The sequence below is a fragment of the Zeus faber genome, assembly GCF_960531495.2.
Source record: "Zeus faber genome assembly, chromosome: 5".
In the NCBI taxonomy this organism is placed as follows: Eukaryota; Metazoa; Chordata; class Actinopteri; order Zeiformes; family Zeidae; genus Zeus; species Zeus faber.
Window position 1 is genome coordinate 18,750,575 of NC_137192.1, and position 27,177 is coordinate 18,777,751.

The window sequence follows — 27,177 nt, forward strand, 5'->3', positions numbered from 1 at the left end:
TCCTTTCTGACCTCATTCACCGACACTCTCTGGAGATGGGAAACGCATCGGCCTCGATGGGCAGAGAAATGCACGGAGACACTGAGGTGCTCCGCAGTAATTGAACAGCCACCGGCCCTTTGCACCGAGCCAGCGGGGAAAGGGAGGAAGAAGTGGTTGAGATGCTGGACGCAGCCAAACCCATCTTATCCTATTTGATCCTATCCTATCCCATCCTATCCTATCTTATCTTCTCCTCTTGCACAGGATCCCATTCGCTTCATGGTCAAATGGTGGTCTAGGCAGTTTGATGAACTGTGTCATGTATGACACAGTTCATCAAACTGTGTCATACATGAACTGGAAACTATTATGAACACAAGCACAGTTCTCGTCAATAATGGTATAATATTCCCTTATCTATCTAACTTTCTTTCCACACACACACACACACACACACACACACAAATATAACACATACATCAGACAAAAGCCTGAACTTCCGCCCCCAGCAATTCATGATCGTACTATAAAATGACATAATGCAAAACACACACGCACTTGAAGGCAGAGCAGACTGCCTTCCGGCCACGCCAGGTTTGCTGTGACTGGGACCACGACGCACACAAAGCGGGGGGAAGAATCAGAGGAAGCTCGTCGCCGCCACAGCCAATAGGGGATTAAACACGGTCAATCCGAGCGGCCTATCCTCTCATCTCATTACGGGCCCCGGGACGTGCAGACCCGGCGCCGGAACGTGTGGAGATCCTCACCCCCTGTCTGCTCTCACTTTCTGAGACAGAGCAGATTGGAGGATCTGTTAATTTATTGACTATATAAGAGCTTTCCACCGCCACAGCAGTCTGCGCAACTCACACAGACGTGATATGTCCTTTAACACCATGAATGAATATTAATCTTAATCCCAAAATATTAACAAAATCCAATACCACACGAATACCTCAATATCGATTTACACACAATAAATATTTGCAAAACAATCATTAGAAATGTGAGTATTACTTATTATAATGACCAAGCAGGTAGAGGCATTGATCAGAAGAGGGAGAACAGTCTATGAAGTTCAGAAAGTTGCATCATTTTACTATAATGCAGCCTTAACATCACCATTTACTTACATTACGATAATACATAACTGAAATCGCAACCATCCGATATCCAATTCAACGCCCCAATATCAATGATATATCAATACAGAACTTTTTGCACCACTTTCACCACTTTGTTTTCAAAGTCATTTTCCACGTATTTTTCAGTGATTTTCAAAGTGAAAGCTTCGTATTTTTGGGCAAATATTGATTAATAATCAGTCAGAATGTAGCATGGTGCTGTATGTGACTACGTGTCACGTGATCAAACATTGCGGGAGACGAGATTATCAAAATCCTGAGCTGAGCGGCTGCAAGTGGGATTGTGCGGGCAGAACCCAATACAGGCTTCAGTCTCTAGTCCCCCATCCCGCTGTCTCTTTTATTTTATCGCACCCCAGTCTATCGCTCTTTGTGTGTGTGTGTGTGTGTGTGTGTGTGTGTGTGTGTGTGTGTGTGTGTGTGTGAGATGCTGATAGTCGCTGTTTATGCAAAGCTGCTAACAATAAGGAAAACTGACAGCTGAAGCCACGCCGATGCACATGAATCTGCTCCGGGGTCTGGAACGAAATGCACCATGATGCAAACACACACATATATGCATACATACTGTCTGCATATACATACATACCTACACAGATAAACATAAACATCATGCATTGCGACCTACATTACACATAGGGATTCTGCAACAACGTCCCAAATCGACAAATTCCTTCTGATTAATTCAACGTGCCCATACTAAAATGAAATACACAGCGGGAGTGATCAACAAAAAGTTCACGCAGCTTTTTATGATGTAAAATAAACCATAAAGCGGCATGTTAGGAGGGATGCCTGTTATTATATGTCCCGTACTACAGTGTGTGATCTACACACGTCGTAAACAACCGCACAGCGTTCATTAATCCACATTAACTGCCCACAGCAACATCCTGGTGTGATAATTCAATCATTTTATTGTGAAGCTCAGTTTGGCAAAAAAATAAAGAAAAAGAAAAAGAAAAAGCAATGAAACAGCTTCCAGTCAAATCTCCGGAGAACAATCTTGTGTTGTGAGGAAAATAAGGTAAATCAATTGTGGCACAATTCACCATGAGACCAGTGACACTGAATGTTTGAAAGGTAAGGTATTCAAAGTTACCATTACCATAACCACACGCATAAAAAGACCCGATTTTATATTTTAGAGAATGAGTAATATATATATTTGTATCTACTATATCATTCATAAATACCTTTGATTTCATTAATTGTCGTAAAGGGGAAAAAAATTAATTTGTTTGTTTGAAAGCGTCCTGTTCAATAATACAGATAGATTACCAAAAAACTGCCGAGTCGCTGATCATTTTATTTATGGTTAGCAAAAATGAAAATAATATATTCTGCTGAACACCCTTTTGTGTTTTTCAGAGCCAATCAACCTGAAAGGAATATGAAAGTCAACAACTCGGCCCGAAGGCTGGGCTCAGAGTCTGAAGTGGCAGAGAACCAAGTGGATTGGACAAGAAAAAGCTTTTAGCACAGATAAATATCACCGTTCTCAAACCCATCCCACAAGAAACAGCACATCCGTCTGTGTGTAATAAAGTCTAGGGCGACCGCAACACGCCGGGGGTGAGAAAATAGTGTAAGAATTGCATAAGCAGCGCTCGCTTTTATCCAATCACACACTGGGTTCTGTGTTCATTTGGGCTACCGACCACCAGAGAAATCCAAAGAAACATCCAGAAAATGAAAAAGCCCAGGGCTTCCGAATTAATCTCCCCACTACTGTAACAAGCCTACAATGTGTGTGCGTTCGTGCGTTCGTGCGTGCGTGCGTGGCTGAATTGAATTGACAGTGCATCACATCGATAAGCTGTTTTTTTTTTACCTATCTCCGAGGATTACGCAAACACAAACCGTCGCACTGAACAAAGATGAACCAAACTGGATTTTTTTTTTTTCCCCCCCTTTGATTTCAAGCAGCAGCAAAGTTCAACGAAGCACCTCACCGACGCAAAGACCCGCCCTGCGAGGCGGAATGGCGCTGCGGGACTGTTTGCGTAGGAGGGAAACAATTATCATCTGCAAATAGGGGGCAACATCCGTAGACATATTTTAATTAAAAAGACTGCCAGCTTCATCTCGGTGTGACAACTCCATTACTCCCCCCGATGGCAAAAGCGGGGGGAGCCACCTCGGCTGGCAGGCGAATTCACCGAGAACGGAGTGAGTCCGGTCCGGCGGTTAAAGTGAGCCAGGCGCGAGCTAATCGTTTCACCGACCTTGGCATTTTAATATCCAACTCTGGCGAGGTGAGGCCGAAATTGCAGTAATTATTGAAACACGCCGTCACGGAGCTCAGTTCGGCTCCATTTGACTTTGAGCCTATACACAGAACCCACGCAGCCAAACACCGTGTTTTGCGTCCCGCACGTTACCACGGGAATCATCATGTCGGGGATCCCCGTGCGGGCGGGGTCACAGGTGTGTTTTGTGAGGACTGTTTAGTCTGCATGTCTCTCAATGTCCTTATTTCCATAAAATAAGGTGACTTAGCCGCAGTGGTGGACGGTAACAAAGTACAAGTACCAAAGTACCCTTTTCCAAGTATCTGGACGTGTTCATATATATTGAGTTTTGGAGACTTTGGACTTTTACTGCACTACAAAATTGTTATCACAGTCATGTTTCTTTAGTTAAAAAAAAGGGGGAGTGGATCTATCAAACGGATGATTTTGGATTTCTCATCAATGATTGATTAGGTCCAAATTCTTGCTCCTTCTCAATGATTATGACACCACCCATACACCACCTATACGTAAGGTACAATAGCACGTTATGCCTTATTATAAACTCTGTTGTAGCTGTTATATCAGGGCACTGGATCTGACAAGTGCTTATACTTTTAATGCTTTTGAGTAGTTTAAGAGCAGGTAGAAACGTATTTTTTGTTGTTGTAATGTTGTAAGTAATGTCAGTGCAGTCCGTTCCCTTGAGTCATTCTGCGTCGGGGCATTTGTATTTTCATTTAAATAAAAAGGTCTGGGTACTTCCTCCACCTCCCCGCACGGACCCTACCTTCATCCTGGTCGTTCCGCGCCGAGGCCTCCAGCAGCGCCACGCTGGCGGCAAACGACACGTGCCTCTTGGACTCGGGCGGCTGGCCGCTGTTGGCGCCGCGGCTCTTCTTGTCGGCCTTGCGCTTCCTGTTCTGCATCTCCTTCTCGTAGACCGCCCACCGCTTCAGCTGCTGCATGCGGCGCTTCTGGGCGGCACGCAGCCGCTCCAGGCTGGGCACCTTGTCCAGCTGCTGCAGCTCCTGGATCAGCTCCAGGTGGTTGGCCATGGTGCGGAGGAGGAAAACGCAGAGGCGGGGGCTACGGAGGGGTGACGGATGGATGGATGGAGGTTCAGAGGAGCTTGCGGGTTTTCTAGCAAGGGCCGCACCTTCCGCCGTGGCTGCCTGCCGTCGTTACCATCATCATCACCGCGATCGTCATCCCGTCCGACGGCTTCAAACTTCCTGAGGAAAGGTGATGGGATGCAGGAAAAGGAGGGGAGAAGATCAAGAGGGGAAAAAAAAAAAAAAAAAACTGTTAGAGAAATAGACATCGTTCGAAAAAAGAAATGCTCCCGAGCCAACGGCTCCTGAAAAAAGCAGCTGCGACTCTAGGAAGGGGAGTTCATAAACAAACCAGGAAGTAAAACCAGGACATAGCCTGAAACTACACATAAACTCTTTCTAACATCCACTTGGGGACGAACTGACATTTCACTGCAGATGGGTTTGTGGACAAAGAGGCGTCCCAGGACGCAGCACGGGCTGGTGGCTTGCTTGGAGAGACTGTCCCTCACTCCCACCAGTTAGGGAGAATCTGCCCCGCCTCTACTATTCGCTCGGCTGTCCCGCGCTCACCTCCCTGGAAGGGAGAAGGATCGTCTATTGCGGCGTCAACCGGGTTCACATTATCATCGTCCATAGAGATGATGACAACAGCAAAAACTACAACACAGGAATTCGGAGAGAATTTTTTTCCCCAGATCATTCCAAATGCGTGTGGAGAACGGGAGATAGAAACATCAAACCACAACCACAACATCAAAAATCTGACACACAACATGTGACTCATGACTTGAGTTGTCCATTCAACACCTTGTCAGCAAATCAAAAAGACAAGGTCGCCTTACAATAATAAGAGGTGGATTTTTTTTTTTTTTTCCCCCTCATGCAATCCTGGAAACTTAGATCTTCTCAAATGCATCCAAAATGTCTTGAAATGAAGAGAAAGGCTGTTCTTTGTCCTTTGTCATTCAAGCAAAATGAGGCCACGAGTGTTGCTAGACTCTGAACCCCACGCCGGCTGACAGGAAGGGGAGGTGGGGCTCTGACTGACAGGTCGTCAGACGTCGGTTTTCTCATGAAGTTTCCATTCCGTGTGTGAGCCGTGGGCTCAGCCCGTCACGAAGACTAACCACTTCCTGAGTGCTAGAGGTACAAGTCAAAAATACAAAGTGTGGACACGATAACGATTAAACTAAAGCTCAAGGTATGCTGGGAGCACTTTCTTATTTTTCTGGTGTTGTCGAAATCACGGTGCCACGATACTAGTATTTTTTTTCCTCAACACCAAAAAGGATTAACAGCTGCTCAGACCAATAAACCTTTGAAAATAATGCTCTTTTTTTTTTTCAACTTAAAAAAAGGTCTGTTAATATCATTCATCAGAGGAAACGTACAAAGATTCAATTGAGAACGTGAAGATTTCATCGCTATTCAGTGATTCAGGCTGGTCCAATTAAGAGAGGCTGCTATTTAGTTCCACCATTTGAGCCACCCTTCCCTGGAGAAACAGGGTTCATATCATGTGGGTCCACCATCAGTCAATCAGACATTAAAGTGGTAATCCATAATATTGTCTGTGTTGGGTGAACTACACCGCGATAAGTCCCAGAATTTTCTTTGAAATGCCAACTATTTCTTTGGATTTAACTTCCTCACTTTTTTTTTTTTTCCCTCAAAAGTATTCCTCCCTCTAAACGATTTGTCTTGGTTTTTTTCTTGGCCACTTGAGGTGGTGGGGCTATGTTTTCATCCCAGGGTGCTGTTTGTTCATCCATATCTCCAGTTCACCGACCACAGCTAGCTACTCTGCTTTATCAAAATCACCACAGCGGCACAGTGTTTCACTACTTGCGTGTGGCGGACAACGGCACCAACAATGTCAACAGCATATATAGGAGGACATGCATAACACAAACACGTTTGAAAGGCTGTTTCTTAGGAAGTGCCAGCTAAATAATTAAAATGATCTCAGGGATGCCACTTTAAGTCAGCCGGTCACTGGCTCAAATGATCAGTCAGTCAGTCAGTGATATAATGCATTACCATACCCAGTCAGTCAGCCACCCTCCTGAGTGCACATTGTTTCCTCTGCTATGTTGCAATCACTACTGAGTTGCTAAAAACATGGACAGGAAGCCAGCAATCGAATCACTTCCTGCAGCATCACTTTCAGTCTAGTCAGTGTGTGTGTGTGTATGTGTGTATGTGTGTGTGTGTGTGTGTAAGCTTTGTCAATTGTGGTAATAAAAAAAGTGCATCTACTTATACTTGACTTATCTACTTATCTAGCAAACAGACTAAACACATCTTTAACACTAAATAGTTTGTAGTACTTAAAGTAAGTGCTTCTAATCTGCCACCATTCAACAGGTAACATCGCCTGCAAAAGATTTGCATTTTCTGTTTTTTAACTTTCAAGGATAGGTTTGCTATTCTTCAACCGGGGCCATTAACATGTTGGTTCTCATCATTAATAACTGTTCATAGTATACACTTGCACTTTTACACTTTATTATTCAGAAACTCAGCTTCTCACTGTGCTATTACCCAGTCCAGTGCTTTAACGTTTACGCCTTAAATCAAATTTTCAAAAACGGGGAAACTCGTATTATAGTCACACGTGTCTTCATGTATCTTTGAACATGTTTTGACTAACAGTAATACCAAATGTATTTTATTTAAAACTATGTTAGTAGGAAGTGGTCTCTTACTTCAGTGTGGATGTAACCAAAAGAGCTGATTTGTGGAAATGCAAATTTTTTTTGTGGAAATTCTTTTCAGTACAACATATAAAGACGGTAAAAAAATATGAATATAAAAAATGTACGGGCACGAACATTTTAATTAGGGCTGCGTTAAAAAATGCCAAACCTATCCTTTAAGGCATAATACCAAAGACAGTCTGTATGACTTCAAATATTAGGGATGCAATGGATCCCAAAACTCATGGTTCAGATCGTATCATGGTTTCGAGTCACGGGTCAGATAATTTTCCGGATTAGCAAAAAGAATAAAATAAAAAATAAAAAATAACAAAGGGAGACAAATATTACTTTGCTTTCCATTGATTCTGTAAAACACTTAAAGCAAGGAACCTTTGCCCATGGCCTTTAATCAAAACAACATTCAAGATGTCCAATGTTTAAATAAAATCTTAGAGTACTGAGAATAAAACGAGTTACAGTGTATTTTGTAGAGAAGTCTGCCTCTCTCATTACACATTGTATGTTGCTATGTTGTTTACTAGTGGATCTTGAGCGCTCCAATACGTTGGAGGAGCAGACGCAGAGCGGTGACATACAGCAGCTCATTCCCCACATCTCCTAAAGTAGCAGCAACATAGAGCCACGTACCGTCAACCAGTCACTGAGCTTCAGAGTAAAACACAGCACGCATCTGCCGTGTCTATCTTCTTTTCACTGCAACTCTCCCTCCAGATTTATGGAATTATCACTCTAAAAAGTGACAGCGGCAGTAAAACTGTATTTCACTGTGATGGTTAAATTTTGCAATTGATCCACGGTTCACATGCGAGCCGAACCGCGGGGGGCGATCTGTACGGATCACGGATCAAGTATGCTCCGTTACACCACTATCAAATACATCCAATTATCTCAACCTTGGTCCTCATTATCTATTGGCACATTCATTATCAGAAGCTCACTAACACGGCTGGGAGAGCTGTAAAAGCTGGAAAGCAGTCGGGCCTTCTAAAGATCAGTTCCCTTTTCTTGAGTAAAATATGGAGCTGTATGCGCTGACATGCCAGGCGGCGGTTAGAGAGGGAGAGCTACTCTACTTTAACCGCTGCCTGTTTAAGACATGAGTGATAATGACCCATTAAAATGAAACATTACAGAGTGCTATACCATTATTCCTCGTGGTCTCTGCGTAACTGACTGACTGCCGTTTGCCGTGCCTCTCATGTTGACTTTTCCAATGTTGCGTGTTACTACCGAAGGCTTTGCCTAGTTGGTTCCACGACTAATGTACATATTGTAAGTTGCTTTGGACAACAACGTTTGCTAAATTCCCCCCAACAATTGATTAAGTGTTATCTTATCTTTAGTAACGTAAAGTACATGTGTATCTATGTGCGACGACTATAAGTTTTACAAGTTATGTTTCTCTTGTCAGATGTGAGTGCAGCAGGTAAAGTTAATTCAGTTAGGGTGTGATGTGTGACAAACAAGAGACGTCCACCGTTGCTTTCTCGTCTTTGATGACCAATGAGATTAGCTCTGGTTATACCAGGCCCTTGAGCTTCTGTTGATTATATCAGAAGAAAGCTAATTATATTATGTGGCATAGCATGCACACACACACACACACACACACACACACACACACACACACACACACACACACACACACACACACACACACACACACACACACACACACACACACACACACACACACACACACACACACTTTGCAACTCCAGAGGTCCCAGAATACCAAGGGGATGGTGATCGAGGAGGTAATAAGGAAGTGATGATAACTCAGTGATAATCACTGTATTATCACCGCTCATACAGTGTTAATAATGTGTCATCTAAAGGGTTGGATGACACATAACTATAAAATGTTCCATAAAATACACTTTATCACCACTTCGTCAAAACTCCCTGGCACTTAAGTCTGAAGTGAAAAATAACTCTGCAACAATTACCATTTACACAATAAATTCACGCAGAAGCCTCAAGTTTGAAGTTCCAGTGCCAGATATTACAAAAAAATAATGGCCACCATGCATTTTTAACAAGTCAGCCAGAATGGTGCACACACTGCCAGAACAAACTGAATTTAAAATCCAGGTTGCAAATCACAGCCTGCAAACGGCCACACTTAAGTGTTGGATGCGAGTCTACACTGAGAGCCACAGATTATTACAAAGCCCTATGATCCACGACTATGATTTACAACCAAGCGAGGTTGAGTCTCACAGAATAATATATGAAAACAGCTCATTTTCTGACTAATTTGAATTGTTCAAAAACAAAAATAAACAAAGTGCACCAAGTACCAATTAATATACAAGAAATATCACAAACAAACAACAAAGAACATTGACCTTGCAAAATAAAATATACTGTGATAGTTAAAGCAACTATGTATCAAAGGTGTTACAAGGTTATGCAAAACTCTCAACGATGTTTTTTGTGTATTAAGACCAAAACGCATTTCAAATGCATTTTGAAAAACAAACACAAACTGCTCTGGTTGAGCGTAGTAGTGAGTCACAGAATCGGTGCGTTATTACAGATTCCTCTGGTGAGGAAATAACATTACACTAAAGGGCCTGAGTCATGAAAGAAAGTCTTGTGGCCAAACAATAACACAAGAAATCTTTTGATGTTTTCCTCCCCCTCGCCTCCTCCAACTCCAACTTATCACCTAAAAAACATTATCAGCGATTTCCTTTCATACAGTTCCGTTTTAAGGAGCGGATGAAGGAGCGAAGATAATGAAACTTAAATGAAGCAACCATGGGAAGTAAAGGAATGTTAAAGGTCCTAATAACTACAGAAGCACCTCTAGACAAATAACACGGTCTGACAGGTTAGAAAGGCTTCCTACTAAATGCTAATGTGGTGTGGTGGTGGTGTGGTTTTAGCAGCCACACCTGTCTTTGGTCTAGGTAATTGGGTCCGGGATCAGAGGTGGCTTTACGCCTGTTGCTCATCAGAGCAATCAACGAGCAACAGGTAAATCACCCATCCCCCCCCCCCCCCACACACACACACAGATGGGGTTTGTGTCAAAAAAATGTATTAAATGTCAATTATCACCTTCTAATGACCCCAAACTAATTATTTACTATTTGCTGTTCAGCGGCAGTCATGGGTGGGATCCATACATGATAGTGGCCAAAACCTAGAGTGTAGGGCTCGGTATCAGTATTGGTATTTAAAACTTGTATCAGTCCATCTGTAGTTCTAACAATGCAAATACACTTGAATGTCATACTAAGTGGCCAAAACAGAAAATCCTGATTTTGATTGATTAAATTGTCATCCCATCTTCAGCGCTGGTACTAGCACGGCCATGCAGTAACATCGGTTGCCAGTAGCATCAGTAGTGCACGCTGTGCAGAAGTGTAGTAGTTCTGTTCCCAGTGCTGCCATATCCGCAAGGTAATCTGCCTTCCCCAAGTACATCACATCCCCTAATGAGCAGGGTGTTATCACCGTCTAAGGAGTGAACGCTGACGCCAACACAAAAGAAGTAACGCAGGTGTTTGACAGAGACGCAGGAGCACCGGCGAATAAGTGCATCCAGGATAGGATGGATCGGTGTTGTTAATCAAGTGACAAAGCCGATAAATCCCGGCGGAGCAGCGACGCAGAAAACCAAAATATCAGTGTGTACACAAGCAGGAAAACACAAACCCTCACACACACACACACACACACACACACACACACACACACACACACACGCGCGCACACGCACACACACACCCAAACACATAAAGCTTATCGCTAATAACGACAGTAACAGTGCGTGACATTCTAGCATCGGTGAGGCGTGTGCTGTGTCAGGACGCTATGAAAGAGACACAGGGACGGCACTGTCGCAAACAATGGCCCACTGTCTGTATTCCTTTTCAATATTGTGTGTGTGCGTATCCATCCTCATGTGTGCGCCACCCGAGCCCGGGGAGGCCCTGTCCCCCATGGGTCAATGATATGAGGCTGTGTTTGTATGCCGTGCGCGCATGCACACAGGCCTCAGCTCAGTTTGCAGTTTGCATAATCTCCGATGCTCCCGAATAATAATAATAATAAATAATAATAATAATAATAATAATAATAATAATCCCCACGACCCCACAAGGATAAGCGGTATAGATAATGGATGGATGGATGGATGGATAGATGGATGGATGGATGGATAATAATAATAATAATATTAACTAGAGCCCTCACAATTGTTAAATAATGACTTGACTGCTTGCAATTATCTGAGCTGATCGCAATCATTCTGCAAAACTGTTAACTTCCATAATGCCATATGTTTTCAACCAAATGTCAGGGGACTTCTTTAGCGAATGTGAGAAATGTTGGAATAAATAGAACATAAATGACGTGCATTTCCTTCAGTTAAGGAGCTACGGTTATACTTTTGTTGTAATTACATTAATTTGAAAAAAGATAATTAAATTGTTAATCACAATTATTTGTATGGCAATTAATCAACAACTAAGATTCCATGACCACAGCAGCCCTATTCATAAGAGAACCAAGCCAACTCAAAACCACAGCTAAAGCATTCAGCAAGACAGTAGTAGCAGCTGTGACTAAAAAACTCATAAAACACAGACTTGTCAGACATCACACAGTGTCTGGGAATGAAGCCAGAGATCAGTCCTTTGTTACTGGCAGACCCTTGTATCATTACTTGGTGACATTATCTTTAACTTTTTCATTGGCTTGGCTTGGTTTCAAGGGCATGAGGCATCACCACGCAGAGACAAACTGAACTGTCATCAATTAATTGAGTATAATGTGTACAGTAAATTAATTGAGGCTTATAAAGTGGCAATCTCAAAGTTTTCTGGTTTTTTTTTTTGTTGTTTTTGGCGGCACCTGTGGCGAAAAGTGGTAATTGCAGGAGTGGCGGCGAGAATGCATGTGAATGTGGTGTGTGAATGCATGGCGGGTACGTCTCCACAGACTCCCAGCTCTTAATACTCAGAATAGTAACCAGTAAGCCATTACACCAACAGGATGGTTGCTTAATTGTGCAGTATACATCTGCATAAATCGCTATAGTTGAGATCTCTTTGGTCTGAAGAGTAAAAACATACACAACATTACAGACTGTGTAATTCTCCAAACCTAACACATCCTCCAAATAACAGCAATCCATTTTTAGTCCAGTACACACAGCAATGCAATAGGAGAAAATGAGTTTGACTCATGTACTAAGCTGACGTTCAAATTGTCCACTACAGGTGGATTCATTATAACTTGATATGCTGCAAGGTTATGGAAAAGGGACAAATGGGGACACTTCCCACCACACACTGGAGCGACGCCTTCACCAGATCACCACAGGATTCTTTCTAAAAACAGTGGCTCCAGTGTCTATTTTACTTTAGTGTTCGCCATCCGCCCAAATTGTTCCAACAAATTAACATACAGCACTGCTCCCAGTTAACTTCTGTTTAGTGATGTTTACATTTGGAACTTCCTCCCTGGAGGAGCAATAAAGTTTTATCTTATCTTGAGAATTCCAGGGCTGCTGCATGGCATTGAAAATGAAAATAAATTCTTCATTCTTCATTCTATCTTTTTTATACCTGAGCATCTAAGCAAAAACATTTACAGAGGAGAGAAAGCGCAATAATTACTGTCATATTATGAGTTTATTTCAGATTGAGCAAGCCATAAACTAGGAACGAGGACAGCAAAATTAGCAAATCAAATGAAAATGGCAGTTATGGCAATAACATGCCCTAGAACCACAGAAAGATGAAAATCTTGTAACGTTCTTGTTACTTTATTGTTTTTGACAGCATTATGGAAATGAAATGATTCACCAACATTATTTGAATCGAGGCGAATAAAAAGTCCTGTTCTGATTACACGTTTAAATGGATCCATCAAGCCTTCTGAAAAAACCAAAGCAAAGGTATAGCGCCTTGTCGAGTGAAGACATAGTTTGACTTTGTGTGAATTCTCCAACACTAGTTGCGCCATGAGCCCGGATTTGGCGGTTTCAGACATAGATAGTATAGGAAACACTACATGCATCAGGCCACCATCGCAGCAAACAGCCATCACAACACGGAATTGGTGGTGGTGACTTTTGAACTGTGGTACTGGCTGACCTCTGACACAACCCAAGACATTAGCCAAAACATGACCCCTACACATGTCAGTTAGAGTCAGTCTGACGCTATGCAGGACACACACACACACACACACACACACACACTCACACTCACACACACACACCTCTGTTATCCGGTAACTGCCGGTTTTTGACCGGGAAAATCTGTTGAAGTCCGACATATTTATCTCTCTGGCAAGTTGCAACAGGAAGCCAATTAGTTTGGACGATCTAAAGCCGATCTGAAAGCTTCAAATCTAACCAATCACGTTTGTTGATACAGAACTAAGCCCCGCCCCCTCCATCGTGGACAGGTTATGCTTGTAAACACAGTCGACAGACACACGCAGAGCGGAGACAGAGCCACAGCGCCTAGAACTCTGAGGAGAAACAGAAAGATGGTGTGTCGTTGGGACACATACATCCATAGTTTGGTGTTTTTTTGGGGGAATTTTAAGTTTCGACCCAAAGCAGGCGGAAAATATTCATTGTGTAAAATATGTCAACGGGACGTAAGGGGTCAGAAGCTCAGGAGGTAGAGCGGGCCTTCTAGTGTTGGAAGATTGCCGCTTCAGTTCCCGACTCCTCCTGGTAGCGTGCTGAAGTGTCCCTGAGCAAGTGACTTAACTTCTCTTGTTGAGCTGGTTGTTGCATAGCATATTTTCATTAGCCTTGTCCCACCCAGCTTTAAAAATGACATCTGGATCACACACACACACGTGATCTGACAAGTATTTTTTTCCTGTTTAAAAAAAGGCGCCTGTTTTGATACCAACGTGCTTGATGTGTGCCCCTTGGCAGACTTGAGCAATTTGTCAGTGTTTAATGTTTGTGCCTTCAACATATCAGTGGTTTCCTTTTAAAGATAGACAGAGGACGAGCCAGACTCTACATAATCAGCAGGCTAGCTGAGCAGAGGAGCGGAAAGAAAGGCAGAGGAGCAGCTGCAGCTGCATGTAAAGAGATAAACAAAAAACAGCAACATTCACTGGGCCATGACGCTCCCCAGCCTTACTCACAAACCCTTTAATGACACCGTCAAAACCATTTTATTGGGTGACACATGAAGCTTGATATATTTTAAGGGCTGTAGTTAATTTTCAGGGCTATTGCATCAAATTGTACTGTGTCATTTGCTTGTTTTCATAGCGTTTTGCTGTGTTTGACCAATTAGAATGTAAGCCTACTTAATTATTATGAGAGTGAACCCTCAAAGCCAACAGATAGAGGTTGGCCTAAGACGAGTTGAAAAGACTGTATTACTGTGTAAGACACTCACAGAGGGAAGCCAGAAATGGCTAACCTGTGGGACCCCTCAGTTGACATGCCTCTTTCAGAGAATGCACAGTAGAACTCCTCATTATACTCCATGTAGAACGGTGATGGACGATTCGGAACGCTAAATGTCAGTCAGGTTCTGAAAGGGGCCTTTCCAGGAATCAGTGCTCTGAATGTGTGGTAATACTGAAGAGCAAAACTTGAACTCAGCTGTGGAGGCTGTAGTAAGCTTCCAGAAAACGGTCCAACGGTCCAAATCTCAGATGATGATTTAAGCCGACCTGTCGCAGCATTGCCCGGCTCCTGAAAGTGTCCACGCCAGAAGCCTTCCATCCCCCACTGTCATTGCGCTTTCTCTTCATTTTCTCTCCACCCTGTCACGTCTCCAATCCTGGTCTCCTGTGATGTCCTCTTAGAGGACATTTTATTCTATGTAGATTGCTTGTCCTAGTTGGCGCTGGAAGAGAATTTAGTTTCTCTGGTGGAGTTTTGATTTAAAGCACTCAGGTCAACCTGATTCTGGGTCAATGTCTCCCCTGTCGTTGAGACGAACCAGGGCGTGTGAAGACGGCAATAAGACAAAAGTTCGGCATTAAGATGGTATACTGTAAAGAACATAGACTAGCCAACACGCATCAACACTGCTCTGGTAGCTCTGGTCCTACTACAATGAACCAATTTCCAGGTTCAAAATTAAAACATGAAGCAACAAATTCAAAAAATCGGATAAACCTCTGAATTATCTTAAATTATCTTCCATGTAAGCTGTTTGCTGAATACTTACAAAAAATCCCTCTCGGACAGAAATCTTACACTACATCTATGTTTCTCTGCTAGGACATATCCCAGGGCCCACTGACCAACACAGTACTGACCTCAACAAATTAATCAGCACTGCACAGCACCAATGGGCCTAGAGCCATACACACTAACAATTTCTGGTAACCTTTTTCTAAGCAGTACCAAGTGCTGCCCGATACGGCTGGGTCAGCATTTTGTTCCATTTAACAGTCCAGCCATTGTGCTGCCTCCAGTCCAACACTGAGCAAAGCCGGACCCAACTAGAGCTTGGCCACAACAGTGCCATTGGCATGTTAGTGGCAGGCTGAGGGCCCTGATAACCCTACGACCAATGGTGTAAAGCAATGGATTAAGAGCCCTCTTAGTGTAAGCTTCTTGTGTTTTGCTTGACTATGTTGGTTTCCTGTAGCATTATACTTATCAACAACAGGTCCTTTATGAGACCTTAAAGTAGTCCATAAGATTATTTTGTAAAAATAAAAAGATCTGATTTTACTTTGAACTTTTTAAGAAATGGCCATTCAATGTATTTGGATTATGGATATGCTCATCCATATGCTGTTTCAAGTTTTGCTGGTGGGGTCCGCCTTTCCTGGCAAGAATGCAAAAATTGTTCATATGTAATAATTGAAAGGCAGCCATGATTCTTCTTGTGTACCAGAGATTCAGTTGAAATCAATTAATTTCCGTTCGTGAACAATAAGTAACAAATGCAGCTGCTTTAATTAACATTTCACTTAAATAAAATTGATATAAAATCAAAACAAAATAAACATGGCAAGTAGGTCTTAATAAATTATAACGTTTGTGGTGTTGTCCGTCTTGGTCGGGACCTCCCGTCGACATTGTTTACACAATGGATATTTACCATCTGCTTTGGGTCGGAACTTAAATATCCCAAATATCGCCAAACTATGGATGTATGTTTCCCTGTTGTCAACGATACATCATCATTCTGCTGAGTTTCGGATGCTGTGCTCTGTCTCCGCTCTGGGTGTGCTGTGTTTATAAGCGCAACCTGCAGGCAGGGCTTATTTCTATATCGACAACCGTGTTTGGTTAGAGGTGAAAAGGTCAGCTTTAGATCATCCAAACTGATTATCTTTCCATTGCAACTTGCCGAATGTGGAAATTAACAGATCTGCGGAAATGTATATTGAAACGATAGTCTATTCGATTTCGATATTGAGGAAAAAAAATGGCAATAATTATGGCTGTTGTTTTATTGGCCAGAACAAATTCAAATTGTGTTTAGAGGAAATTGTTGTCATTAGACATTATGACTGGAGGGATTTAAATATGTCGGACCTTAAGAGATTTTTCCGGTCAAAAACCGGCAATTGCCGCATAACGGAAACCCTGTTCTGTACATTGATTGAAAATCATTTTATGTTTGAATGACATCAAGGTCTTGTAAAATGTAAATTTGTTAACCTCAAAAGTCTGCCTTTCATTCGTTGCTATTTGTAGTTTTCTGTTACGGTCATTAGAACCCATGGTTATCATTGTGTCAAAAGAAGCATCATCATCATCCTACTCCCATCATCATCAGTGCTTAAGCAGCAATCAGACTAAGATCATGCTTTCAAAACATAGGTTTATGGCCTGCACAGGAGTCCCAAAGCTTTTCAAACTGATAACCCCAAAATGGCGACTGAAAATTCCTGTGACACAATCCTGTTGGCCACCTGCCACTGTTACAGTGGATAAAGAGTTTGGATCAATGTCTCACTCAGATCATTTGTACTACTTAAAAACAACTGTTCCCACTATGCCATATGACGATTTCATAATTTTTCTTTTATATTCTGCACTTTTATGTATGGGTGATCTTAGAATGGATCACACAAATCCTAGCCTACTCCCTCTTCCTAAACCAACATCGGCCCACAGTTAGAGGTCACAGCCAGGATACAGGGCGGGGTTAGCTGTCCATCTGCTTCACTCGGTGCACTGGCATGAGTGACACCCTGTTTACTTTAGACCAATCTCTCTGTTTACAAAAATGTTTGACCATTGCACCCCCTGGCCTCCAGCTTCCAACTTCCACATCCGACACTATCACGCATTTATCTTTGGGGACATTCCTGCTCCTGCTGTTTTTTTGTCTCTCTCTCTCGTTTCTTCACCATCTTAAATCCCTCCCTGTCTTTCTCTCTCTTTCTCTATGCATTTGTCCCTCATTCCCTCCCTATCTTGGTGTGTGTATTTTTCCTTTTTTGTCCCAAAGTTGAGTCATTTCCCTACCTAATTATGGTTTGAGTCCCCAGCCAGGACCCAGTAAGAGTAAACAGTGCTAAGACTCGCCCGCCTGCGGTAGGTGTCACTTCTAATCCACATCTACAGAGAGACGCGACTGCATTAAGTCTTCATTGCCCCAGTAACTGTGGGCATGAGGGGCGACACAGATTTACAGGCTGCCTTCACTGTGTTGCTATTTTCAAGGCCAATGTTGTGCCACTATTTGACAGAATCCCCCCCACAAAACATGAAACCTATTAAAATGGTGTCAGGATAGAGGTAAAATCTTTGTACAAATTAGGAATTCATTAACAACCAAGAGCATCATAGCTTACCCGTTATGAGAGAGAGAGTGAGAGCGCTGTAGCAGTACTCCTAAAACAAGACCCTGACTTTGCCTGTTTATAGTGGGATTAAAGAGGTGATTGCTTTTGGGCTGGAGTTCACTGGGCATCCACTGCTTAGTGTCCCAGAGCCCACCCTGCAAAAGTTGGCAGAGCCTGAGCAGTCTGACCATTAGTCAAAACATGTATACGGCCCCCGGTAGGTGGACCAAGATAGCTTGGCAGGTGCTAGTACTGCACAGTGTTCTCAAGCAGTCCAGGACCCTAGATTAGTAAAGTGCCACTCAGTCATTGCCTAATCGATTCAAGATTCAATACTTTATTGCCATAACAACTTAGGTGTCTTAGTTCTTCTGTCGACTACAGGCTAGCCTTCCAACGTCCCAGTCGACTAGCTTTCCAGTGTCCCACCGAGTCTTCAGGCATCCGAGCTAGGTAGTCTTCCAGCATCCCAGCCAGACAATTTGCATTTCCAGTCAGTCTGCGTTCAAGCATCCCAATAGACTCGCTCTCTAGCACCCCAGCAGCCTAGTTTAGAATTCATCCAAAAATCAGGTCCTGTAGTTAATTTACAGTAATCAGGCTCATCAGTGCTCTAGTCTAGTCCTCCTGCTACTACACAGCCCAACTCATAGACTGTCATCATGTGGTCTTATTTGGATGTGTGTAGTATTCTAGTTGTAAGGCAGACTCTACCCTACCGCCTCATACTGGAACTACCAGGCACAGCTTACGGTCTTGGTGTAGTTCCAGCCTCACTTGTGTGAACCTAAGCAGCCCCATTCAAATGTTTAGACCTTTGGTGGAAAGGTTCATTCCGATGTCCCCTTTGTGGGAAGCTTCATATAGTCATAATTTTTCAAAGTAAGATCATGAGAATTTCCTGCTTTCCCCAGTTCCAGGTGTATATGTGTCCAGTCCCAGCAGGCTAGCCCTGGTCTTGTTCTCTCAGTTCCTAGGTTTCCTGCTCTGTGGGTTCATAGCTGTTACAGCAGTCTTCCTCGTAGTAGAGTCCCAAAACTCCCAGCAACATGGACCATATTTTAGAGTGTCAGAAGCTGCTCCTATGGAGGTTGGTACTGTCATTAAGTTGTATTCCCAATCAAATAATTATCTTGACTGTCACTGAGTGTGCCTGTACTCGGTACATTCATAATAAAGGACCTAGAGGATCTGATTTATTGCTCAGATGAAATTTTTGTTTTTGGCTGACATTCATGTTTTAATGTGGCCCATATGTGATTTCAGGTTAAGCTGATCACTTTCCCAAAATAACGTGCATCTACAGATAAACAATAGTAAAATATGTCAGATTAACATGTCTTGCACATTATTCATGCAGAAATAAACAACTAAATGGAAGTCACTGAAAGAACCACTTCTTCTTAATTGTTTAAGTTAGTGTACAAAGGAGGCTTGCTCCATATTCTTCAGCTAATGGAGAGTGAACAAGAGGTTTTCTCTGGCAATATTTCCACATTGTCTGGCGGTCTCGCTCGACTATTTCTCTTGATATGCTTTCAGGTAATTTGTGAGATGTACCTTCAAGAACAGAATAATCTTCCCAAATGCCAGTTAGGATTTTAGACAGTCCTAGCCCACCGATTACCATTTTTCTGAATGATATTTTGTCCAAAAGTGCAAGATTTTAAAATTAATTTAAAAAATTAAAATTTCAATATTTGAGAACACTTAACTTATAAACAAAATAAATAATAAATAAAAGTCAACATACAAAGAACTATTTGATAGATAAAAAAATGTAAGCTGACATTAAATAAAAAATAAAATTCCATGTTCCAGTGAATGCATCATCACTTCCGAAATGACTTAGTTTTCAGAGTTTGCCATGAACGCAGCATGGCTTCCTGCTTGGAGGCCATGTCTAAACTGAAATGTAAAAAAACATGGATGTATTTATAATGCCTTATCAGACTTCTGCACTTATTTTGGTGAGTAACTTAAAAGTAGTGTGAAACAGACAACCACTCCAACGTGAAGACTGTACTCCCTAAATTCCACCAACATGTCTCCTGCCACACTAGAGGGGACAAGACCCTCGACCATGTTTACACAAACATGGCTGGAGCTTACAAAGCCATTCCCCTCCCCCACCTGGGAGGGTCTGACTACCCTTTCCCTGTTCCTACTCTCCAAGTAGACACCACTCATCTAACGTGTGAAACCCTCAGTCAGAACAGTTAAAGTATGGCCAGAGGAGGAGGACTGCAGTCTTACAACACCAGTTCCAACACACCGACTGGAGCATGTTTGCCACTCAGGCTACCCTGGACTCCCACACAGACATGTGTGTGTCCTGTGCCACCTCCATCAATACTACTATCAACAGTGTCACCACCCTCAAACAGATCACAACATTCCCCAGCCAGAAGCCGTGGATGAACCGAGAGGTCCGCCTACTGTTGAAAGCACGTGACATCGCCTTCAGATCAGGTCACACGCAGGCCTACAGTCCAGCCAGGGCTAAACTGAAAAGAGGCATCAAGGGAGCCAAGCACAGTCACAAGCTAAGGATCGAGGAGCACTTTAACAACAACTCCGACCCCCGGTGCATGTAGCAGGGCATCCAGGCCATCACAGATTACAAACTTACCAACACCACTACCCCAAGCAGCAACACTTCCCTCCCTGACGAGTTCAACAACTTCTATGCACGCCTTGACGGGAACAACCAAGAGGCAGCCATCAAGGCTGTGCTCCCTGCAGACCACCAGCCCCTCACATTCTCCCCCACCGACGTACGTGATGCACTGAGCAAAATCAATGCACGCAAGGGTGTTGGCCCTGATGGTATCCCTGGACTTGTGCTCAGGGCCTGCGCTGGGCAGCTGACAGAGGTCCTGACTGACATCTTCAACCTGTCACTGGCCCAAACAGCTATCCCCATGTTCTTCAAATCCACCACCATCGTGCTAGTACCAAAAAAAAAAAAAACAGCTCAGCAGCGAGCCTAAACGACTTCCGCCCTGTTGCACTCACCCCCACCATCATGAAGTGCTTCGAGAGGCTGGTCCTGGCTCATCTCAAATCCCGCCTACTTCCCACACTGGACCCCCTCCAATTTGCCTACTGCCAGAACGGGGCATGGAGGACGCCCTCTCCACGGCACTACACTCCGCCCTCTCCCACCTGTACAACAACAACACCTACATGAGAATGCTGTACATCGCCATCATCACCCTCCAGACTGGTCACCAAACAAGGCGACCTCAACATCAACCCCTCCCTCTGCAACTGGATACTGGACTTCTTAACCAAGGCATCCTCACCTCCTCAACCCTTAGCCTGAACACTGGCGTCCCACGGGGCTGTGTACTAAGTCCTCTCCCCTACTCCCTCTTCACCCACGACGACACTCCTGTACATGGCTCCAACACCAATATCAAGTTTGCAGATGACACAACAGTGGTTGGCCTCATCACCAACAACGATGAGATAGCCTACAGGGAGGAGGTCCAGCACCTGGTGGCGTGGTGCGCTGACAACAACCTGGCCGTTAACATCACGAAGACCAAGGAGCTCATAGTGGTCTTGAGGAACATGAAAGGCGGCACACACGCCCCCATCCATATCAACGGGACGGAGGTCGAGCATGTCGCCAGCATCAGGTTTCTGGGTGTCCACATCTCCGAGGGCCTGTCTTGGGCCCTCGACACCTCGACCCTTGTCAAGAAGACTCACCAGCGTCTCTTCTTCCTGAGGAAACTGCAGAAAGCCCTCCAGTTCCTGGTGAACTTCTACTGCTGCGCCATCGAGAGCATCCTCACCAACTGCTTAATAGTCTGTTATGGCAACTGTATTGCTGTGGACCGGAAAGCACTGCAGAAGGTGGTGAAAACTGCCCAACGCATCACTGCTACTCCACTCCCCACGATTGAGGCTCTCTGGCACAAGCGGTGCCTGCGGAGGGCGCGCAGCATCCCCAGCCACAGACTGTTTGCCCCGCTCCCTTCCAGGAGCCACGACAGGAACCTCCGTTCCAGGTCGAACAGGTTCAGGAACAGCTTCTTCCCCTCAGCTATCATCCTGCTGAACTCTACACCACGGTGACAGCCCCCTCCCACATACCAACGACAAATACAACAAATTTAAATCTAGTCTAATCTAGGGCTGAACGATTTGGGAAAATAATCCAATTGCATTTTTTTAGACCAATATTGCAATTGTGATTTAGTATGCAATTTTCTTTAAGCTCTTATCTTCTCTATTATTCTATCTATAGCAGTGGTACTGAACGATTCCCCGCTCAGGAGCCACACACACACACACACACACACACACACACACACACACACACACACACACACACACACACACACACACACACACACACACACACACACACACACACACACACACACACACACACACACACACACAGTGCGTGTGTGTGTGTGTGTGTGTGTGTGTGTGTGTGTGTGTGTGTGGTAGCAGAACACAGAGCAAACCAGACATACAAGAAGGGTAATTAAGAAAAAAAAATACCCTCTCAAAAAGCATAAGCACACACTAAACCTCACCTACACACCGCAGAATTTAGCCTTTAAAGCCTGTGTTCCTGTAATCAAATTGTCAATTTCCTCTTTAACCGAACAACAAAATGTATGACTCTCTCTTAAATGACTGTTAAGAGATAGTAAGCACTGTTTACTGGCCTCATAGAACTTGTTTGTTGTGCATTTCATGCATGACAGGTAGCATTTTTTTCTTCATCCAAAAAAATGTTGTTTTTTTTTTATTTATATTGTACCCAGAACAAGAATTAAATCAAGTAAAAACTCCCCAAAACATAATATTAGATGCGTAGCTATGTGCTCAGTTCATTCTGGACCCCTGAAGCTTGCAAGACTTTCCACAACAATGCAAGGAAAAACTCTTTACGAGGGCCCCTCGGGTCAAACGCCTTCCTGAACACAGAGCGCCGACCACAAACACCATGAGCTCACTTCCTGTGCACAGAGATTTTATGATTCTGATTGGTAAGTGGGTGTTTGAAGTGATAGCAAACATGAGATAGGTAGGGCTTCTGAAAATGTAGAGTCTCAAGAGAGAGTTCAGAGTGAAGGTAGGAAATGTGAACTTATATATTTTTTCTACATTATGGCTTCTGACCATATCATTTTGCTTGACCAATAATTGGGGACTGCTGGTTAAAATTTTAAAATTTAGTGCCACCAGCTCAATATCCTGTTCCAGCGGCAACATATATTATGGCTTGGATTTGAAAAGTCTGTGCATGTACAGAAATCTCATCTGTAAATAATGTGCAACAACAGCAGCTGAGTGGATCGGTACCAGTACCATGATACAGAGCTTTACTGTCCATGCCTCCAATTTATATTGTGATATAAATATCGGGCTCTACTGTCCAGCAATACCATTAAGCCACAAACATTTTGCTTGGTTAGGTGAGGATGCACCCATTGTGGGGATAGATGCCTCATAAATAGGAATACTTGCATTTCATATTAAGGGCTTTCATGGTAAGTGCTACATTGCTGCATGCGCTCAAATGTGCAGATTTATGTGAAAACATTTGCACAAAAGGCTCAGAAATCATATGCATTTATTTAACAACTGAATAAAAACACATGTACAGACACATACTGTACATAAGTACATGCCAGCATAGCCTGAAAGCACACAGACACACACACAGACACACACACACAGGGTAGATTGGCAGGACTGGGGTGGCATTTTGGCTTTGATATGGAGGCCAGCAGCCAATACTTGTGGATTTAGCCTCTCAGTGAGTGGTCACAGCAGGGGTTTGAAAATCCCCAGGGCCCTCCTGGTTCACCATGGGATACACCATACTGTCCATTGATCACTTCATTCGCAACCGTAGCCAAAGCAAATGATTTAAGAAAGGATCAAGGTAAAACCCCCTATGTAATTTCCCTTATCAGTGTTTTAAATTGCTTAAATTTTTACACTGTATTATACTCTCGTAAATCAGGCTTTCTTCAATGTCACTGCTACCAATCTGAAATGAATTGACTGTTCAACTCAATATCAACACAGTCTAAATATACAAATCGATACGCAAACCGGAGTGACAAATGGTATGGGTTGATTTTAAAGCAGATGAAGGTAGGTGGCATCTGTTGTGGTGTAAATTACAATAAAATAAATGTCCCTTTTCTGATATTTAATTTTACTCTTTGGGGACATAAAGTACAAGGAAGTTACATTCCTCTGACTATCAACTATCTGACTGCCATCCCCAAACCAAAGCATTCAAATTCGAGTCAAGTGAATGGAGGAATGCTCAATTGCAGAAGCCGTGTTCACTGGAGCCTAAGTAGGATAGGCTAGATATCTTCCCTGAGACTTAACTGCTACAGTTTTAAAAATCACAGATTAGCTGACAGTAGGACGGCCGCCAGCTGTAATCACAACATTGATCTCATATAATCGCTTTTCCATAGCAAGTAAGCAGACTGGTCTAAAGCAAAGCTTCGGAAAAAACATCTTAACAAGCGGGGGGCGGCAGGGGAGCACATTTAAGTAAGGAATATCCTCCTCGGAAGCTACAGCAGAGCAACTGCGTGTTTGGGTCGTACGTTTTGGAGGTGATGCTCTGGGAAAACAAGTGTGCTGTGCTGTTTATATCCGTGCGCTTTGATGTCAATCACAGACGCCGCCGGGCTCCACCTCCAGCCGGCTTCCAGACTACTGTGAAGCTCGTGTCTTGCAGCACGCCTCCTGGGCTTCTTGCATTTCAATATTTCATGAGCAACAGCCGAATCACAGTGTCGGAATAATTAAACATCACTTAGGCTACAAAACTGCAGAGAATATATTAGGGAGGCAGCTCATCGGTTAAGTGGTGAGCACTGAGGTAGAGCTGGGGGCTCCTCAGCGATCAGTCACACTCCTCGCTCAGACGCTCGCAGGAATCTCATTCTGCCATTACAACAAATACACACTAATGGTTCATTTCACGAAATTCCAGAGCGGTACCGCGACTGGGCTGCGTCATGTGTGTGCACAAGTGTACACGTGTGCACCAAAGGTTAGTGCACAAAAATACGCACAAAACATTGTCAAAATGGCCCGTTTGCACGTGTGATCACAATCGAGACAGTGTGTTTCCTGCTGTTGGGTGCCTGCCCTGCACGTACATGGGGGCCGTGTGTGTGTGTGTGTGTGTGTGTGTGTGTGTGTGTGTGTGTGTGTGTGTGTGTGGTTGCGTGCGTGTGTGCATACTGTGCATAAGCCACGCGGGTATTGGTTGAGTGTGTCAGCTAGTAAATATTTCAACAGAGGTGGCTGTGTATTAGACTTTGCGGGTGTTTTTGTGGCTTTTATGTAAGGGGCCTATTTACTTTGCTTGCTTAGGCTGTCTTATGTCTGTGTGTCTGTCTGTGTGTGTGTGTGTGTGTGTGTGTGTGTGTGTGTGTGTGTGTGTGTGTGTGTGTGTGCGTGCGTATGCGCGTGCAATGTACTATGACATGTTCTCTCAGACGGGCCATTTCTGTGCTGACAGCCAGCCGTGCGGATGCCCGAGAAGAACAGCAGGAGACGGCGTTGTGGATGCCTCTGCACATCAAACACTTAAAGGGCAACACGGCCGGACATGGATCCCACCTTCCCAAAAAGCCACTGTGACACCCTACATCTTTGGGTTTGCTGGGCGTGTGTGCGCGAGTGTGCGTGTGTGTGTGTGTGTGTGTGTGTCTATTTCTGAACTTGGACACATCTGTTCCCTCAAATGTAGGCATTTGGAGTGAGTTTAGAGCCATGAGGACGGTGCCGGCTGGAAACAAACACCATGTGTCCCAAGAGGGAGCTTGGTCAGGGGGGGGGGGGGGGAGGTTTTTTGAATTCATGGCATCACCTCCTGCCTCACAATGGCTCATACATTAACAGTCTTATTTGCAGTTCAACCCGTCTGTTTGTCCGTCTATGTCTCTATTGTGGGCCCTGTATGTGAACATGGCTCTTCAATGAGACTTGTAAAAATGTGTACAACAACAACAACAACAACAACAACAGCCACCCCCACCACAACAACCACCACCACCACCACCACCACCACCACAACCCTACCTGTTAAGTTAGTTGAAGCAGCTTGGGAATGTGATGACTTAACCCAATAACACAAGACAATACCATGTACTCCTCAACATGTGCCCACACCACCACGTCGACTCCCCGAAAGTTTGAAATATCGGACAAACCTTTCGCAAATTTGCTCGAATGGCCGCCGGGTTTAGTCAAACGGCGTCCGCAGGGGATTCTGACTTCCACATGAACACTAAACGCCGGTCCCCAACTCCCAAAGTAGCTTTCTAACGGTGTTGCGCGGTAGGAAGCGACGGCGTTACAGCGGCGGAGAGGCGGCTACACCTTCCCGTCGCAACGCCGCGCATTCACCGGCGTAATGACACATTATTACCTTCTCCGAAGTGGGACGGTCCTCGAAAACATTCACACGCAGACGCGCTTCTCCTTTCTGCCGCTTTTTTTTTTTTTTAATTTTTTTTTTTTTTTCCTCCACTACCACCAACACACCGAGTCAATGCAGGGACACTGTGCCCTGAGGATCAACTCCGTTATCTTCCCTCACCTCGGTCCGTCTGAGGTGCGGCTCGGTCCGGTCCCCTTCACGCGGAGCCGAGCGGGGCCGACATGATATCCCGAAAGCTGGACGGACGAGCGACTTGTCCCGTGAGCGGCACTGGGGCGAGCGGGGCTGGGGAGGAGTTGCTGGAAGGAGCCGGGGCTGCGGAGCTCACGCCGAGTCCCTCCTCGTGGGCGGAGCCGCGGCAGAGGGAGGAGACTGGGGCCAAACTGCGGCCCTTCACCCGGCCCGCTGCTGCTGGGTCCCGGAGCATCGTTTTCCAAAAAAGAAACTTTTTTCATTTTTTTTGGGGTTTTTGTTTTTGTCCCGTCTTCCAGTTATGCCATTTTGTAGAAGAGAGGGAATTTCCGGCATGCCGACCAGACCAATCCGCAGCTCATGTTTCATTTGCTCTGCAGAACACGTCTAGCCACCCTCTCGTTCAGACAGATTTCCACCCCCTCAATCACAACCGTTCATCCCAGGACAATGCGGAGGAGAACCGCTGACGCACCTTACCAAGATGGCTGCCGCTGACTCGGAACTGTCTGCCGAATCTGCTCTTGCGTTGAGGCACCTTACCAAGATGGCTGCCGCTGACGCGGCGCAGTCTGTTCAATCCGCTATCTTTTCCCTAAAACCTTTTGTTGATAAGAA

General features: G+C 44.2%; 1 protein-coding gene across 1 annotated transcript in view; it reads right to left on the bottom strand.

Annotated features, from left to right (window-relative positions):
- ppp1r16b (protein phosphatase 1, regulatory subunit 16B) overlaps positions 1 to 26,467 on the bottom strand; it is a 79,622-nt gene extending 53,155 nt beyond the window's left edge. Inside the window, exons 1-2 of the mRNA XM_080000270.1 lie at positions 26,356 to 26,467; positions 4,155 to 4,599 (exon numbers count right to left, since the gene is read on the bottom strand). Coding sequence (XP_079856396.1) covers positions 4,155 to 4,422 — 268 coding nt within the window. The 5' untranslated portion in view covers positions 4,423 to 4,599; positions 26,356 to 26,467. The remainder of the gene's footprint in view (positions 1 to 4,154; positions 4,600 to 26,355) is intronic.
- Between the last annotated feature and the right edge of the window lie 710 nt (positions 26,468 to 27,177).